General features: G+C 45.7%; 1 protein-coding gene across 13 annotated transcripts in view; it reads left to right on the top strand.

Annotated features, from left to right (window-relative positions):
• LOC128329628 (potassium voltage-gated channel subfamily C member 1-like) overlaps positions 1–17,688 on the top strand; it is a 91,669-nt gene that overhangs the window by 57,171 nt on the left and 16,810 nt on the right. For 2 of the 13 annotated variants that reach the window (XM_053261147.1, XM_053261145.1), the window contains exon 5: positions 10,793–10,849. The exons of 2 other annotated variants lie outside the window; for them this stretch is intronic. In XM_053261147.1, coding sequence (XP_053117122.1) covers positions 10,793–10,809 — 17 coding nt within the window. In that variant the 3' untranslated portion in view covers positions 10,810–10,849. Of the gene's footprint in view, positions 1–5,728; positions 5,847–9,300; positions 9,344–10,792; positions 10,850–12,109; positions 12,204–17,688 lie in introns of those variants that run through there. 9 more of the 13 variants (XR_008309721.1, XR_008309725.1, XR_008309722.1 and 6 more) reach the window with 9 other exon arrangements.

The raw sequence follows: 17,688 nt of genomic DNA, 5'->3' as shown, positions 1-17,688 counted from the left end.
AGCTTTCTCCCTGCCCAGCTCACTTCCAGTTTTGGAACTGGGCTGGAAAAATAGTGTTTAAAAACAGCAGTGAGGCAAGATGTGGGAAGAAGCAGGTTTCTCTCCCTTTTCCTGGCATCCCATTTGGTATAAAAAGTAGACCCCCCCCCCTCTAATTCTACTGTAGGTGAATGAGGCAAGCACATGTTTAACAAGCACATTTTATTTATGTATTTATTTTACACACATATCCAACTCTTCCTCTATAGAGCCCAGAGTTCTGTAGGTCGTTATATTTATCCAAGAAGAACCCTATGAGGTAGGTTAGGCTAAGAGAGAAGTGACTGGCCCAGAGTCACCCAGAGAATTTCATGGCTGAGTGGAGATTCGAACTCGGATCTCCCCGATCTTAGTCCAACATTCTAACCTGCTGGCTCTCATAACATGGGTCAACTGCTTGGAAGGCAGCTGTGCTCACCACTATACACATGGTTGCTCCTACCTTCTATTTAACCCTTTTAAGGCTATTTTGGTTCTCATGGGCTACTATATTAGTGAGTGAAGTTCTGTTTTGTTTCATATACTTGCATAGAAGAAGGAAGTTCAGTGTGGACAGTTTATCTTATTCCTGCATGACAGGCTACCCCTAATGAAATGTATGTCTTTTTTTAAATACATATCCTAGTAAAACAGGGCTTGCAGTTTGCAAGCATATTAACCTCTTATCACACTAGCCTAGTCTTTCTTTGAGGCATAATTCCCCATGCTTTCCAATGGGAGAGTTTTCCTACATTTTCCATAAAGTTAATGACTTTTTCTTGGGTTTTGTGATTTTGTGGTAGTCTAGGCAACGTCCAAAACTTATCTGTGAAAATAATGTGTTTCTTTCATGGTTTGGTCTGGGAGTTTCATTTATGTCTCTGTGACTGTAGTCTGTTTTCTAACTCAATGAGGTCTCGTTCCTCATGCTGTCCAATGGGGTAATTTTTCTGCATTTTCTGGGAAAGTAATGGGTTATTCCAGGGTTTTGTTTTGTAATCCGGGCAAGGTCTGGAACCTACCTGTGAAAACAGCATGTTTCTATCTTTTATGGTTTGGTCTGGGAGCTTTATGGCATTCAGTCAGTGAGGCCAAAGCAGCTTTATATTATAGATAAACTAGAGCTGTGCACCTTATTAAAGATATCTCAGTTGATTAATCATGGGAACTTTAGTTGATTAATAAAATTATTAGCTCTGCAAACATTTGCGTATAAGAAAAAACAGTGTTCTGAAATGATGCATGCTTATGGCATAGCAAGCATAATCTCAGAACAGGCACTCCCTTTTCTTTCTCACACATCGGAAACCTCTTCGAAGATGACACTTTCCACCTGTAAATACTTGTACTGAAAACAGTGGCTGGCATGATGCATGAAGTCCTCTGTCCATGGTAAGGAGAGGACCCCCGCTGGGGCTGCTGTGCAACTTCAAAGGAACTCCTGAGGAATGACCTTAAACTGTTTCTGGGCAGCAGTCTGTACGCCTTCCATTGGAAACAGTTGAAAGGAGGGCTGCAGTGCTGCCCGGAAGCAGTTTAAAGTTATTCTGCAGCAGCCCTGCTGCTGGGGAGGAGAGCTGGTCTTGTGGTAGCAAGTGTGAATTGTTCCCTTTGCTAAGCAGGGTCTGCCCTGGTTTGCATTTGAATGGGAGGCTACATGTGAGCCCTGTAAGGTTTTCCCCTTGGGGGATGGGGTTGCTCTGGGAAGAGCATCTGCATGCTTGTAGGAAGGTTCCAAGTTCCCTCCCCAGGATTTCCAGATAGGGCTAAGAGAGACTCCTGCCGGCAACCTTGGAGAAGCCACTGCCAGTCTGCGTAGAGACAATACTGAACTAGATGGACCAATGGTCTGACTCTCAGACTCTGTATATGGCAGCTTCCTATATTCATGTGTTCCTACACTGTCGAGGTTACTTTTGAAGTTGTGCAGCAGCCCAACAGATGCTTACTGTTGACGGGGGACTGTGTATCATATTGTCCAATTTAAATTTGTTTTAATACCTTGTTAGTTCATCAATATGTTTTAATTAATTAGTCAACTAAACACTACAGACCTTACAGAAATGTTTGATTGCCTGTCTACAGTGTATTCAGGGTGACTTCAATCCCCTCATTTATATCACTGTTAAAAATTCAGGAGCTCTGTCCATCTACCTGTATTTGCCATGCTTTAAACTGGAGCTCCTTTTCTTTTGGTCTCCCCAAATGCAGTGTGGGGTGTGATTTTTTTGCTGCAGATGCAAACATGTCACACTGTCCACTCAGCCCTGTGATGTGTGCTTGACAGAAATAGCCACCTGACCTCTCCACCATGTTTTAACTAAATTTTCCTGTTGGTCCTCCAAGTAATCACAGAGAGGAGTATTGCCACCCCAGCCTTGCTGCCGCTCCTAATCCCCTCTCTGTGGTCCCAGAGATGCCCCACTGCATTCTGGGAAATCACCTGGGAACGCGTGTGTGGGCGGAAATGTCCTTGGCAAAGAGCCATAGCAATCTTACCACTAGATTAAAAAGATGTCTGGACAAGCATGAATAAAATGATGGTGTTATTGAAATACCACTCAGTAATTTATCACATCATAGCCTCAAGACAAACGCGATGCATGAAAAAATAGACTTAAGGCAGCAATCCATTAACCATGCACTCTGGAGAGGACAGCTGATGAAGCAAATGGGGCTCCTTTAGAGTAAATGGGCTTTGGAATGCTGAGGAAGAGGAAGCCAGCCACAAAAACCAAATTGATGGCCAGGCTATTGTTTGTATGCAATTGCTAATTAATCCAAATGTATGTTGATTAAAAAAACAAGAGGAGCCATTGCTCATGTGCAGATGCTTATTAACTGAAGTAAAAGAACACTAGAGCACCCCAGAGACTTGCTGGTTTCCTGTAGCATAGCCTATTTCATCAGATCCATCTAATGAAGCAGGCCAACGATTTTCAAATGTCCTATCCTTAAGGAGCCATTTTCCACATCAGCTTGTCTGCCTAGGAGCTCTTCTGTATCTACCAGTGTGTTGCAGATGATTCTGGGGTATATGGAAGAGCACTGTATGCTCCAATCATCCCTATTTACCAGGATAGTCCCTGGGTTTTGTTACCTGTCCCTAATCAATCTCTGTCTCCATTTTGTCCCTATTTTGGGTTTTTGGGGCTGCCTTGTTAACATTTTGGCAGCCTGAGTTGCTAGAGTTATTAATCTTTAGGGTTTAGCTTCCACTTCAGGGTCTTTAGAAGTTCCATTTCTGACTGCGGGGTGGCAGATGCATTTTGTCTCTAGCATACATGCACAGAAATGCCTGCACATGAACCCTAAAGACACCCTGCAGCACACAACCTGGCTTTTCACATACTACAGATGCTGAGATTTACTCTGATAGCCTATTGCCAGACAATTGTGTGTTTTGAATATATCTCTTTAACCAAAGAACAAACTTCATCTTGCTTTTAAATCAGTGGAGGGCAGACTATTGCAGAATAACAGAATACATCACATAACAGACAGAGCAGAGTCTTTAACTATGCCTAATTTTGGGAGGAAGGGGCTTAAGCAATGGTCTTTGGTATGAAAATGAGGCATGTCTCTGTTCTGGAGGGCACGGAACCAATCCCTCATTGCGTGCAGGGCATCAGTGGAGTCCGTTATGTAGGAAGGTGGCCCTTGCCACAATAAGTCAGGTAGACTCTGAGATGACTGCAGCTTCCTTGGTATGTCTGCTACTAGAGGTTAACCCAGCAATTCATCTGGGATTTTAATTAAGCATCTGCATATACTTATTAGGCCATAGGTGTGCAGATGCTCCCTTGGTTAAGTTGTTTGCACTTGTTAAATGGTATGTATATTTGGGAAAGGCCATTGCTCATTTACATATGAGTATCAATTGGTCCCAAGCCACCTAATGGTACAACGGGGAAAAGACCTGCTTAGCGAGCAAGAGGTTGCTGGTTCGAATCCCCACTAGTATGTTTCCCAGAATATGGGGAACACCTATATCGGGCAGCAAAGGTGCTGAAAGGCATCATCTCACACTGCGCAGGAGGAGGCAATGGTAAACCCCTCCTGTATTCTACCAAAGAAAACCACAGGGCTCTGTGATCGCCAGGAGTTGACACCGACTCGAGGGCACAATTTTACAACTTTATCAATTGGTCCCAGAGCATGTACATTTTTAAAAATAGTGGAGATAAGGCCACCACTCCTTTAAGGCTTAGCATGAGTCTCACCTCAGCTGCAGAATCTGGCTGTGGGCCTCATCCCAAAATATGGAATAAAATAGTAAAGAAGTAAGTATCTGAACATGTGTTTCCCCACCACTACAGCTTGTCCTCAGACATTTGGGATTAAGGAGCCGGGCTTCCAAGGCAGCTGGATGGAGCTCCTAGATCAGCTTTTGTGCCCTGGCACCTCTCTTTTTAGAAATTAAGCACTCTATGCATCTTAATCCAAATATATGCAAATTAAAAAAGGAAATAGGCCATTGCTGATTTGCATATGATTGTTAATCCAGATGTATGCAGATGGAAATTTTCCTATTACCTTACACACACATACACACACACACACACACAATGTGGAAAGGGAGGAAAGTCAAGCTGAGGGCTGCTGGGTTAACCATTATGCTAAGTAAATTACAGAGCAGAGCCTCAGTTTGGCATAAGAGCGGTTTTTCCCGGGGAGAGGTGCAGCCTACCCTGCTCCTTGCACTGGTCTCCCATCATATTCCCTGCAGCTCAGAATATAATGGACGTTCTCTCATAGAGAGAGGGCTCTGTTTCCAGCTGGTGGAAAATTCAGGACACTGGTAGCCTGTCCAGCATTGAGGGGACTGCAGAATACCATCTGCACTGCAGAAAATTTCTGGGGCAGGAAAGGATGAGACTGCTGGGAGTGAAGGAAGATTTTCTGTCTTTATGGAGGTGATGTGTTGCTGCCCCTCCATGCTGCACACCTGCTTTGCTGGGTCAGTGGCAGAATTCTGCCACCCCAGAGGCCAGGGGCTGATTCCTAATCCATGCAGTGGCATTCCTTAGGGAAAGGGCTAACATAGCTCAGACTGTGATTTGCACATAGCTGGCCCCCGGTTGATTGCTGACATTTCCTATTAAAAGTAAAGCTTTGTAATTTTATTTATTTACAATATTGACAAAAGTGTTCACAAGGCAGCTGTAAATTATCTTATATATTCTGCCCTTCCTCCAAGGAAGGATACATGGTTCTCTTCTTCCCACTTCCATTTGTATCCTCGCCACAAACTTCCAAGATAGGTTAAGCTGGACAGAGAGTGATCGGGTCAAGACTATGCAGTGAGCTCCATAGCTGAGCAGGGATTTGAACCCAGGTCTTCCCAGTCGAAGCCTCTATCTACTATACCACACTGGCTCATCGCTTTGCAGGGAGGGGTAGTGAGTTTGAGGAAGGGAATCAGGACTCCTGAGAGGAAAATGTATTGTGTCAGAACAGCGCAGGTGAGTTTGGGTGCCAGGAGCCCTGCGTTCCATCTCTGGGTCAGGTTGGGAAGGAAGGGCAGGTGGGAGGCTGGTTATCACAGTTGTGCCTTCCTCTACTCCATCACATGCTCATCTTCAGTGCCTCCTCCTCACACCACCTCTGTCTGTTTCTCCTACCCCCTACCCGCCTTTTCATCTCCATCCATTGCTCCTACCCCTCTCCCTCCTTTCCCCCCACTGCCCACCACACCTGGGCCCCATAGCCCGCCGCCTGCCGCAGCCAGCATCAGACTCCTCTGCCACCTCCTGGTACCTGCATGACTACAATGCCAACGCGGCCCCCTGGAAGCATGAGTAGGATGCCTGGAATGCAGGGAATTGGTGAGTAGGCTCCCCCATCACTCCCCAACCTCAACCCCATTCCTCGCCCTTGCAGTTTAGTCCTACTTGGTGCTTGCCCTCCTAGCAAAACTCACAACCAATCTTGCATTCCCCTATCCCCAACGACTGGAATTGCCAACTTCATTTTTGGTAGGGGTCCCATCATTATAGCATGGTAGCAAGGAGGAGCCAGTGGGTTCCACAAGTTCTTGCACGGGGGGAAGCAACCCTGGGAAATAAACTGGCACTTCTGAGCAGCAGCTGTTTTAGGCCTACGTATATAGTGGAATATGTGGTAGCAGAGTGGATTGTACCACATCATAGGGACATAGGAAGCTGCCTTGCACCAAGTCGGACCTTTGGTCCATCTAGTCTACACTGTGTATCATCTACAATGACTGGCAGCAGCTCTCCAAGATTTCAGGCAGGAGTCTTTCCCAGCCCTACCTGGAGATGCCAGGAATTGAACCTGGGACCTTCTGCATGCAAAGCAGATGCTCCACTACAATTCTGTCCTTCTTGCTGCAGGTGGAAGGCACTACTTTCGAGTGCTTCTCTCTATATTAAAAATTTAAAAATCCATGCAAATAGGAAGTTAGCACAGCGGGGAGAAAGATTCTATCACTTCTCTTTGCCTGCTGTGTTGGTATGGGATTTACAAGGAGCTTTTGATGCGCTGAAGCATTACAAACATGTGATCACCCACTTGTAACCTCGGTGCAGTCTGTTCTTCCACACTTCAGCACATTACCATTCACACCACTTCAGTCTACTGCATGTGTGGACCAGAGATCTCAGATGTCACTGTAAGAACTTCCCTTTGTGAAGGAAAATGTCTTTCTGGCGCACTCTGTTCTCCTGCACGGCAAAGTTTACAGCTGCACATATTATGGTTCCTGTGTCTTTAACAACGGCATGACGGGTACTGTCTTTGCCTGAATCTAAGACTAGGTTTTCATCAAGTTCTTTGATGTTACAAATCAGAGGGTCACCTTGAATTCAGTCCTCTTCTTTTTGGGTAAATAAGGGTTTAATCTGTATTTAACCTCTGTTATTTTAAGAGGCTCATCCTAAGTTCAGAGTTGTCTTGTATTCTGGTAAAATATAATACTTGTATGCGCACGCACACACACACACACACACACACACACACACACACACCAGCAAATTGATAGTTTTAGAAAGAAGGAGAGCTATTTAGATTTGAGAAATGTTTAGGCAGGAGAAGGTTGTATCCCATCACTACCGCAGTGCTCCTTCCCCAAAGTAGTAGTCCCATACAACTGCATTGCAGTTGAAAAAAAGGGGGTGGGGATTCGGATAATGAATCACCCACATCACATCTAGCTGACCCCTTTAATTTCTAGGGGTGGGGAATGGGCAGCACTTTAGCCCCTGGCGTTTGCCCTCCCTATGACTAGGAGAAGCAAAATAATTTACACAAAATAAGCAAAACATATGCACGTTTCAGCAAGTTGCAAAATTAAAATCTTTCCCCCCTTGGTACAGATTTTAGGTTACTTTGACACACAATATTGCTCTTCTCTTTAAGGGTAGACAATACACAATGTTGGGAGAACTGATATCTAGGGAATTCAAGCTCTAGCTTCTAGCTTGGTTTGATTGACAAAGAGACAAGGAGAGCATAAGGGGAGGCAAACAGCAGGCCCTCCTACGAGATCTTCTAGTGAGCAATTTGGGCAGCATCCTAGGCTGCATCTCCAGTCCAAACTCTGCCGAGCAATACAGTGCGAATATGTTGCCAGCAGGGATGTAGCAAGGTTGAAATGGCCCCTAGCACAAGAAGTGAAGATGGAACCCTGAGCCTCCTACTTTCTCCTCTCATCTTCTGCCTTAGGAACATAGGAAGCTCCCATATACTGAGTCAGACTATTGGTCTATCTAGCTCGGTATTGTCTACACAATCTTATTTATTTGTTATTTCTCTGTGTAAACTGCCCTGAGCCATTTCTGGAAGGGCGGTATAGAAATCAAATAAATGAAATAAAATAATAAATACACAGACTGGCAGCAGCTTCTCCAAGGTTGCAGGCAGGAATCTCTCTCAGCTCTATCTTGGAGATGCCAGGGAGGGAACTTGGAACCTAGATGCTCTTCTCAGAGTGGCTCCATCCCCTGAGGGGACTCTCTTACAGTGCTCACACTTCTAGCTCCCATTCATATGCAACCAGGGTGGACCCTGCTTAGCTAAGGGGACAAGTCAGGCTTGCTACCACAAGAGGAGCTCTCCTCTGCCTCTCTTCTGCCTTTGCTGCAGAAGAACTACATGGTGAAAACCAAAACATTTTCAGCATTCCCTTTCTCTCACTCCTAAGCAAACAATATCACGCGCTCCCCACATTCTGATCAGGAGCCAGCAGCTTGCCACTGAGTCAGGGAGGCAGGAGGAGTGAGCAAAGAGCGTACTGTTTCCCAGCCAGTGGGACCCCCTCCCTCATGGGCCCAGGGACATTCCCCACCCCGCCCCCCACACACACATCCTTGTTCAGTTATAGCTGTACCCCTGGTTGCCAGCCCGTCTATATTTATTGTTTTATTATTAATATTGGTGTTTATGGGCTTAAGAGAGCTAACAAAAGCCCCCCCCCCCGCCCAAAAAAAAAGATAGGACCCCTGCCCCAAGAAGTTTACAATCTGTATTTTTGACAGCGGGGGTGGGGAGGGGACCACAAAGGGAGAGGCAAGGTCAAGAAAGGATGAATGCAAGCGAATGCAATAACCCTTTTGGGGACATGCAGTTCACTGTGCATAGGATTGCAGCCTTTGTTTCCATTGGGAATGAGGATTAAGGAGTTAAATCACGTCCCTCTCAAATCAACTCCACGGTCCCTCCAAATTCTGCCTGCTTTGGAGGGCCCTTTTCATTTTCACTCCTCTCCCCATCTTCCATACTACAGGCACATTCATAGCCTCACAACCCCCCCGCCCAGTGTCCTATGTGCTTGTGGCTTTATTTCATATTCTCTGTTTTCATTTTCAGGGCAAATATTGCGCCTGTCCAAGGAAGGGAACACAATGGGGGCCCTCCCTTGGCTTCAGATTTGAGAGTGCCCCCAGGGACACAGCATGGGGGTTGAGGGTAGGACAAGAGCGGCTTTCTAGAGAAGGAATGAATATTGCTGAGAATTGGAAAGGGGGCATCATTGTGGGAATAAACTGAGATTGTGTGAAGTGAGAAAATGAGGTGTACTTGGGGAACTGATTTGTTGTAGGGATAGAAGCACATTAGGAAACAGGGTGGAAGAATGTGGGGATAGATGGTTGGAGTGGTTCATAGGGGCAGGTTGGTGCTTAGCACAAAGGATCAGGATATTTGAACTATACAGGGGCCTCTCCCATTCCAGGTAGGGCTGGGCTCCTCTCGTGTCCTCGCCAAAGACAGGCTGCACCAATATTTGATTCCAATTAATGACCCATTTCATACGTCTTGTAGGGTCCACCCTGTATTCTCGTAACGCCCCGACCGCGTGAGCCAGGTACGTAACTTGCTCCACACACCATAACCTACTTGTTATGCATCCCCGAGGGGGACACCTTCATTTTCCGCAGGCAGCTGTGTGCAGACATTTGGATGAGGCCGGCCTCTCTGTGGCTTTACCCCAGTGTCTGCTGCATGGGGCTGGGAAAGCGGGAGGAGAGGATTGGGAGGAAACTAACCATTGCAGCAGCCTTGCAAACAACTCTTTCTGCTCAGGCTTGAGAGAAGCAAAAAAGCATTGACTTATTTAAATCTTCTGTGCCTGGTCACTGGATGCAGTTCCTAACTTGCCACAGGCAACCAAAGATAATCACAAGCCTTAAATGTTTTCTAGGATTGGCTATATGCTCCCCTCAGTGTTCCCTCTAAGGCGTGCACACACAGGTTTTTAAATGTCTGCTCAGTTAATTTTCGATCCCACTCAGGTTGAATCAGGAAGGCCCCATTCTGAATGCACGTGTGCACACACTGCATTGATACTGCTGCCCAGGACAAAATTCATTCGGCACACATGAAAAAAATTAGAGGGAACACTGGCTCCCCCATCCCCAACCACCTTAGCCCTTAGTAAAGCTGCTGTCCAACAGGACTGGTGTGACAAGGCCACTTGTGCAAATCTCGTGGGTTCGCTTCTCCTCCCTGTTTGCACACTCCAATTTTCTTGCAAAGAAATTACAGGTGACACTCTTATGTCATGCAAATTGCCCCGCATACAGACTTGAGTCCTATGCACCTCTGCTTATGTCATTCTTGTAAGAGCAGAGAAGATAAAGGTGCACCTTTCTTCTGGTTGAAAAGGCGAATTTTTGTGTGTGAGTGAGTGTGTGTATGCAAAGGAGGTAAGTTTGAAACTGGGTGCCTGGTGACACAATCAAAGATTGCTGCATGCCAGAGAAGCTCCATGAGCATCTCGCTCTCCATCAGCACATGCAAATGAAAGGAAATGTGACAAACACAGAAAACTGTTTGCACATCTGCATTTGTACCTGGTTACTTGTTTGCAGGTGAGCCTGTTTCTGCACATGCAAATAGGGCGAATGGGCAACCAGCAGCCTGCTTGCACATGGTTAAAAAGACTTGCATGTGCAAACTGAAGAGTTACGCTCCTTTCTTCTAAGTTTCACTTCACACAAATGATTTTTGTGTTGGAAATTTCATCTTGTGCAAATGATTCTTAGAACATGCAAATTTCCCCCTGCGTGTGTAATGCCTTTGCCGTTAAAAAGTGCACCTGGCACCAGGGGGAATGTGCATTTTGCATATAGTGTTTTTTCTTTTCCTCCTCTTGTGTGCAAAAGAGTAAGCATGCACCAGTTATTTGAGAAAATAATCACCTTTCTTGTGCACACAAAGGTGAGCATCACTCTTTGCTGCTTGCACACAAGCTGTCCTGCTTAGCATTTCTAGCGTGCTATGACCAGGTATCCATGTCTTTCTCTGTCCCCAGCTCTGATTACCGCCTGACACTGGCTGGGCATGTGAACTCCAGCGCCCCCGGAGGCAGGTCAGCCCTGCACAATGCTTTCAATCCAATCTCAGTGTGTTGTTGCTTTTGATTCTGGGGTGGGCAGGCTGCCTGGTGGATGGGAAAGAAGGCCTTGACACATCTTACTCTGCACTAAGGTCCAGTTTCTCCACTCGGCTCAGAGCCAAGAGTTGAGATGGGAGCTGTCTCTGTGTTACATACTAAAGACATTCAGTAACAAGCTGTCCTAATACCTAAAAGCATGCTATATGCACGGTGCATGTGATGACTTGTTATCTGCATGCATAAGATGCAACATTACATGGTGTGTAGCATGCCACATGGGCTCACAGAGAACATGCTGGTATATGTGGCGGAATGCCTTTTATGTGCTTGCTTTGTAGCATACTTTAAAGTATACTATTCCAACCCGCAACATACTGCAGAAATGCACTGCACATACGTTGATAATGCTAAAGACACTAACTCTCCTACAACACACTGTGGGCATGGCACATGAGGTTACATGGTATTCAAATGTACTATACATGCAACATATAACTGTTCCACACTGTATTCTGATACACCACTTACCTGCATTCCTGGCTCATGTGTTGATACACTACTATCACGTGGATTAAAAAAGCTTCCAGACGGGTAGTTGTGTTAGCCAATTGCATCAAAAACAAGGGTTTTGTGACACCTTAAAGACACACACAAGTTTTTGTGGGCTGTGGTCCACTGCATCTGATGAAGTGGACTGCAGTTCACAAAAGCATATAATAAATGTGTTCGTCTTGAGGTGTTACAGGGCTTTGTCATTTTTTCAGGGCATTTTGACAGTCAGCTCTACATGCACTCTTTTATCTGCTTGGCACAGGCAATGACATATTAGCCACATGTATAATATGCCACCTGCTTGGATGTTATTTTAGCTACTGCTCCATTACCCAGCCTGCTGCAAGCAACAAGCAAAACATTACTGGCAAAGCACCTTGCACTGAAGTGCTTAGAAAATATACTCCTGTCTACATGGACATTATTCAGCCTTATCTAACGACACATTTCTCCCCGTGCACACAATTAATAGTTCACACTGCCAACATACACAGTGCATGTTGACCTGCAGTCCCATGCACATGTGTGTTAAGACAGGTTACTCGCCTACAAGGAGTCCTTTATAAGGTTTTACTTTAGTTCACATGTGATGACACGACCTTGACATATAAAAATTGATTTATATTCGTATTTAGAGGATGTATAACCACCTTTCTCACAAAGACTCAACTTTTCTTACAGAGATGACACACTGTGTGTGCTGTAACCCGCAGCCCCCTTTCCCCCAGAAACCGATGTGACTGCACCCTATGTAGTGATGACATTCTGCCCATAGGTACCATGTGCAGTGCACTTTGACACACTACTTACTACTTGTGCACATATGATGTGCTAAAAACAGTAACCAACCCTAAGATGCTCATCTCCTCATCTGTCCAATTGGAGGAAGGGTGCAAGCTTCAAATGTATGTTGGCTTGTATTGCATGCCCAGCTTTGGGGGGCATATATCTGTGGGTATATAAAGAGTGCTCACAATAATATCCCTGTACTAGGAAGACAGGGGAGGTAAATTGGGAGGGAGTCAGGGTGGGGTGAAAGGGCATGATCCTAGCTATAGGTTCCTGAGGGAATGAGCCAATCCAAGGAAAGAATGGAGTCTCTTCTCCAGTTGCCTTTGGCATGGAGAAGCTACTGCTGCTAAGCCCTCTGGTTTTTCTGTGTGAGGAGCATGCAGCAGATTCCCCCACCTGCCTTCGGAAGTGGTACAGTAACAGGAGGAATTACGATATGCTTCCCACCCAAAATATGTAGAAAGATGTGTTAATTCTTACAACAATCCTGTAAGGTAAGCCAGTATTGCCACTATTTATTATTACCCCCATATTACAGATTGAGAGGAGATGGTGACGTGCCAAAGTGGCTTGCTCAGTGAGTTCGGTTACAGATAACCGCTCGTGCTCTTAACCACTATGCTACACTGGTACTCTCTCTCTCTCTCCCTAGTGGCGTGGCTGTGATTCTGATTGGCCCAAGAGCTTTGAGTGCTAAGGAGGGCTGTACCATTCACTTTTTTCACAGCTTGTAACTTTTAATTGATAGATCAACTCATTAAAAACCTTTATAATTGGCTAAAAAGGCAGCCCTCAATTGGGCAACGCTTTTTTAAAAAGATGACTGGCATGATAGGCAGTTCTCCAACCCCTGTCTCCGATGAAAAGGAGTTCTGCACGGCTGCTCATTTGAAGTCATGCCACAATAGCCCCATCACTACACCATCGGGGCTACTTTTAAAGTTGCAAAGCAGCCCTGGCAGGTCCATACCATTGACGGAAGGTTGGCTCTCATGTCAGCCACTGCTAATTATTTTAAATATAAGGACTTATTAAAACAGCATCTTGCAGACACCAGCTGACATCCTGATCAAATTGCATAGCAGCTGTCCCATTGAAATTAATGACAAGGTAGTCAGGATTAACTTGATGAAATTAACTATTAATTTCACTGGGACTTCCATGGAGTTCTTTAGTTAGAATGTCAACCACCATCTTAGAAGAAGCATCATTCCTTCACTCTCTCCCAAGAAAGAATACCTCTTCTAAGAGGGCACCTGCTCTCAAATATACATGCACCACTTTAAAAAAAGAAGAAGTTTGCTTCTCCTTAGAAAACAGATGTTTTACATGTATGCAGATGTAATCAATTGATTAATCACATTAGTTAATGGATTAATCAACTATGATTTCTTTAACATGATATGGATCAGTTCTGACATTATGTAAATTAAGCTCTTTGCACACTTAGGGAGTCAAAGCACTATCTAAAACCTGCACAAAGTTATTTTGCTTAGTAGCTGGAGCTCAAACAGCCAAGCAGAATCCGCCAAATGTTTCTTGGCTGTACCATTTTAGACTGCATTTTAGTGGAGGCTCCCCCTATGTGAAATCTTTCATGTACATTAGCAAGTCTGGGAGAAGGATCCATGCTAGGCTTTCCCTTGGCGTACTGGTCTTGTATGTATAGGGAGTATTTTTATATGGGGGAATCCCTACCTATAGCCTGAAATGGTACAGCCTAGCTACAGATACATCATAAGGATGATGCTTAAGATGTTTTTGCTTCAGATGTAAAGCTATGTAAATCTGCTTAGCATGTATCTAGTTCCAAGTAGCCCCTAGCTCATGCTTTGAAAACTGTGCTGCTAGTGAGAGGAGAGCAGTGGCCAGAGGTGAATGCTGCTTCTTTCTGTGTAAATAAGCAATAGATTGCAGCTACTGCCAATAATGGTGTGAACGCCATTGTGGTGTAGTGCTTATGAGTGTCAGAGTGGGGAGTCCTGGGTTCAGATTCTCACTCAGCTCTATGAAGCTCACTGGGTGACCTTGAGCCAGTTGCTAAGCCAGTTCACATGAATATTAATGGGGTAGGACAAGCATCCTACCCAGCTTCGGGAGCTGTGCGCACGCTTGATTTTTGGACCTGTGATAGCAAAAGCCTAGGTAGGAGGAGCGGGAAATGATTGTGCGGCAGGAGCCAAGTAGGATGGCTTCTTCTATCTCATTGAAATGCTGGATGCAAGTGCTGTGCCGTCCTTCCCAGCTCCTGTCTCATAGACTATCACTTCCCCCTCCTCCTACCTAGGTTTTTGCTACCACATGACCAAAAGTTCAGGGTGTGCACAGTTCCCAAAGCTGGGTAGGATTTATTTAACTGTATATTTAAAAAATTTATACCTCCTCACCCAGATGGCTCTAGGTGATTCACAAATATAAAAACAGATTTAAAAAACAAATAAATAACTAATTAAAACAAAATTAAAATCAGTTTAAAATCATTTCCGTGCTCACTAAAGGTCAGGCTAAAAAGATATGTTTAGGGCTCTTTTAAAGGCTGCTAAAACGTTTAAGCCTCTAATATCCATAGGGAGCGCCTTCCAGAGCCCAGGAGCAGCTACAGAGAAGGCCAGATTCCGAGTCGCTGCCAGACGAGCTGGTGGCAGCCGGAGATAGATTTCTCCTGATGACCTTAAAGTGCAGTGGGGATCATACTGAAGAAGGCGCTCTCCCAGGTAACCAGGTCCCAAGCCATTTAGGGCTTTAAAGGTAATTACCAGCACTTTGTATTTTGCCCAGAAACATATTGGCAGCTAGTGCAGCCGTTTTAAAACAGGCATGGGAGTAGCATCCATTGGACAAGGGGGGACCAATTGTCCCCAGGCCTGGAGGGTCCAGGGGCCCACAAGGCTTGGGATGCGCCCTGCCGCCACCCTTTCCGCACTGGGTGCTGGTGCTCTGCAGCTGGGGCCTGCAGCACTTTGCACCCTCGCGATGAGAAGAAGGGCTTCCTTTCTCCCCCACCCCCGCCTTCACTTCCTCCTCCCAGCAGACTACCTCTCGCCGCTGCTCCGCTCCCTGGCCGCCATGTAGGAGCCACCGGAGGAGGGGCTGCCCGGCCTCGATCCACAACCGCCCTGGGTGGAGGAGGACGACCCCCAGCAGCCCCGCACCCGGCCTGGCCCAATGAGCCAGCGCTGCTGCTGGCCACGGTGGCAGCCACCCTCCCACATCGAAAGCTCACTGAATGGTGAGTTCAAGAAATGGGGAGAGGAAAGCTTGGGTCAGGGATTAGGTTGCTCTGCCCGCTTGTCAAATGCAGGGGGCATGGCTTGAGGCTTTGGGGGGTGTGCTTTGCACGCGTGATGGATGCCCCCTGGCTGAACTTTGTCCCCTGACTGCCGGGAACCTCACTATGCCCCTGAAAACAGGAATAATATGGTCTCTCCGAGAAACCCCGGAGACCAGTCTGGCTGCTGCATTTTGAACTAACGAAAGTTTCCAAACAACATACAAAGGCAGCCCCGCATACAGTTCATTGCAGTAGTCAAGCCGAGAAGTTACCACTGAGTGCACCATGGTTTTGAGATCATTATCTTCAAGGAATGGACACAGCTGTCATATCAACCAAAGTTGATAGAAAGTGCTGCTGGCCATAGCCTCCATCTGAGATACCAGGGTGAGGCCTGGGTATAGTATTCCCAATCTCTGTACTTGTTCCTTTAGGGGGAGTACAACCCTGTCCAGAACAGGAAGTTCTAGCACATCCCTCGAATTATGACCACTCGCCATTAGTACCTCCATCTTGTTTGGATTCAGCTTCATTCCCTCATCCATCCCCTTACTGCCTGAAGGCAGGCATTTAGAGGAGCTATGCCATTTCCTGATGGTGATGTAATGGAGAAATAGATTTGGGTGTCATCAGCATACTGATAAAACCCTGCTTCAAATTCTCTGATGATCTCACCCAGTGGTTTCATGTAGATGTTAAAAAGCATTAGGGATAGGATAGGGCCCTGAGGGACATCAGACAATAGCTCTCGTTTCACAGAGCAACTATCCCCGTGTGACACCATCTGAAATCTGCCTAAGAGGTAGGAATGGAACCACTGCAAAGCAGTACCCCCTATTCCCAAATCCCCCATATAGTTCAGAAGGATATGATCAATGGTATCAAAAGTTGCAGAGAGAACCAAAAGAACCAGCAGAGTCACACTCCCTCTGTCGATTCCTTGTTATAGATCATCCATCAGGCCAACCAAGTCTGTCTCAACCCCATAGCCCACTCTAAAGCCAGCGTGGTGTAGTGGTTAGAGAACTGGACTAGGACCTGGGAGACGCGAGTTCAAATCCCCATTCTGCCATGATACTTGCTGGGTGATTCTGGGCCAGTCACTACTCTCTCAGCCTAACCTACTTCACAGGGTTGTTGTGAGGAGAAACTTAAGTATGTAATACACCGCTCTGGGCTCCTTGGAGGAAGAGTGGGATATAAAATGTAAAAAAACTTTTTTTTTAAAAAGTCAGTTTGAAATGTGTCTAATCAGTATCCTTCAAAACTACCTGAAGTTGATCAACCACCACCCTCTCAATCACCTTGCCCAACCACCTGGAGACCAGCCTATAATTATCCATCACTGAGGGCTCTAGGGCAAGCATCTTAAGTAAAGGTCTTACAATTGCCTCCTTCAAACATGGAGGCATCCTGTCCTCCCCCAGTGAGGCATTTATGATGTCATTTAGGCCACCTCTAACAGCCTCCCTACTAGATGACATAAGCCGTGTTGGGGATAGATCCAAAGGACAGGTGGTAGGCTGAACACCTCCAAGAAGTTTGTCCACATCCTCAGGAGTAACAAATTGAAACTGATCCATTATAATCAAATGAGTTACCGGACACCACTACCATTGATTCTGTAGTAACAGAACCTTTTGAGAGCCTAGACCCTTTGGAGTCAAGCAGTATATAAATTAAATAAGTACATAATAAATAAAACAGCAGAGTCCATGTCAGCCCAAATCTGAGAGATTTAATCCACAAAAACGTTATTAAAGGCAATCACAGAGGGATGACAACGATGACTCCAAATTCAAGTTCAGAGAGGAGAGGACCTGAATCATTCCCCTCACAATTCTGAACTCCACTGGATGTGAGCTTGTGAATGCAATATGTGCAGAATAGAATTGCTTCTTTACTGCACGTATTGCCACAATATAAGCCTTTAAATGGGCTTTGTGTCATATCTTGTCAGATTCGAGTTGAATTCTCCTCCCTTTGAATTCGCCTCAGTCTTCTCTCTTGCCACTTCAGCTCCCATAACTGTTCTATATACCATGAGGCCGATTTTGAAGTGGAACAGAGAGGATGCTTAAGGGCAATTGTGTCTACTGCCCTGGTAAGTTCTCTATTCCAGGTCTCCAGCAGGACATCAACAGAATCACCAGTAGAACCAACTCTATAACCTTCCAAGGCCTCTTGGAACCCTATG

This window comes from Hemicordylus capensis, chromosome 6, assembly GCF_027244095.1.
Source record: "Hemicordylus capensis ecotype Gifberg chromosome 6, rHemCap1.1.pri, whole genome shotgun sequence".
Lineage (NCBI taxonomy): Eukaryota > Metazoa > Chordata > Lepidosauria > Squamata > Cordylidae > Hemicordylus > Hemicordylus capensis.
Note: the sequence above shows the minus strand (reverse complement) of the source record. Positions and strands in the feature narration are given on the sequence as shown.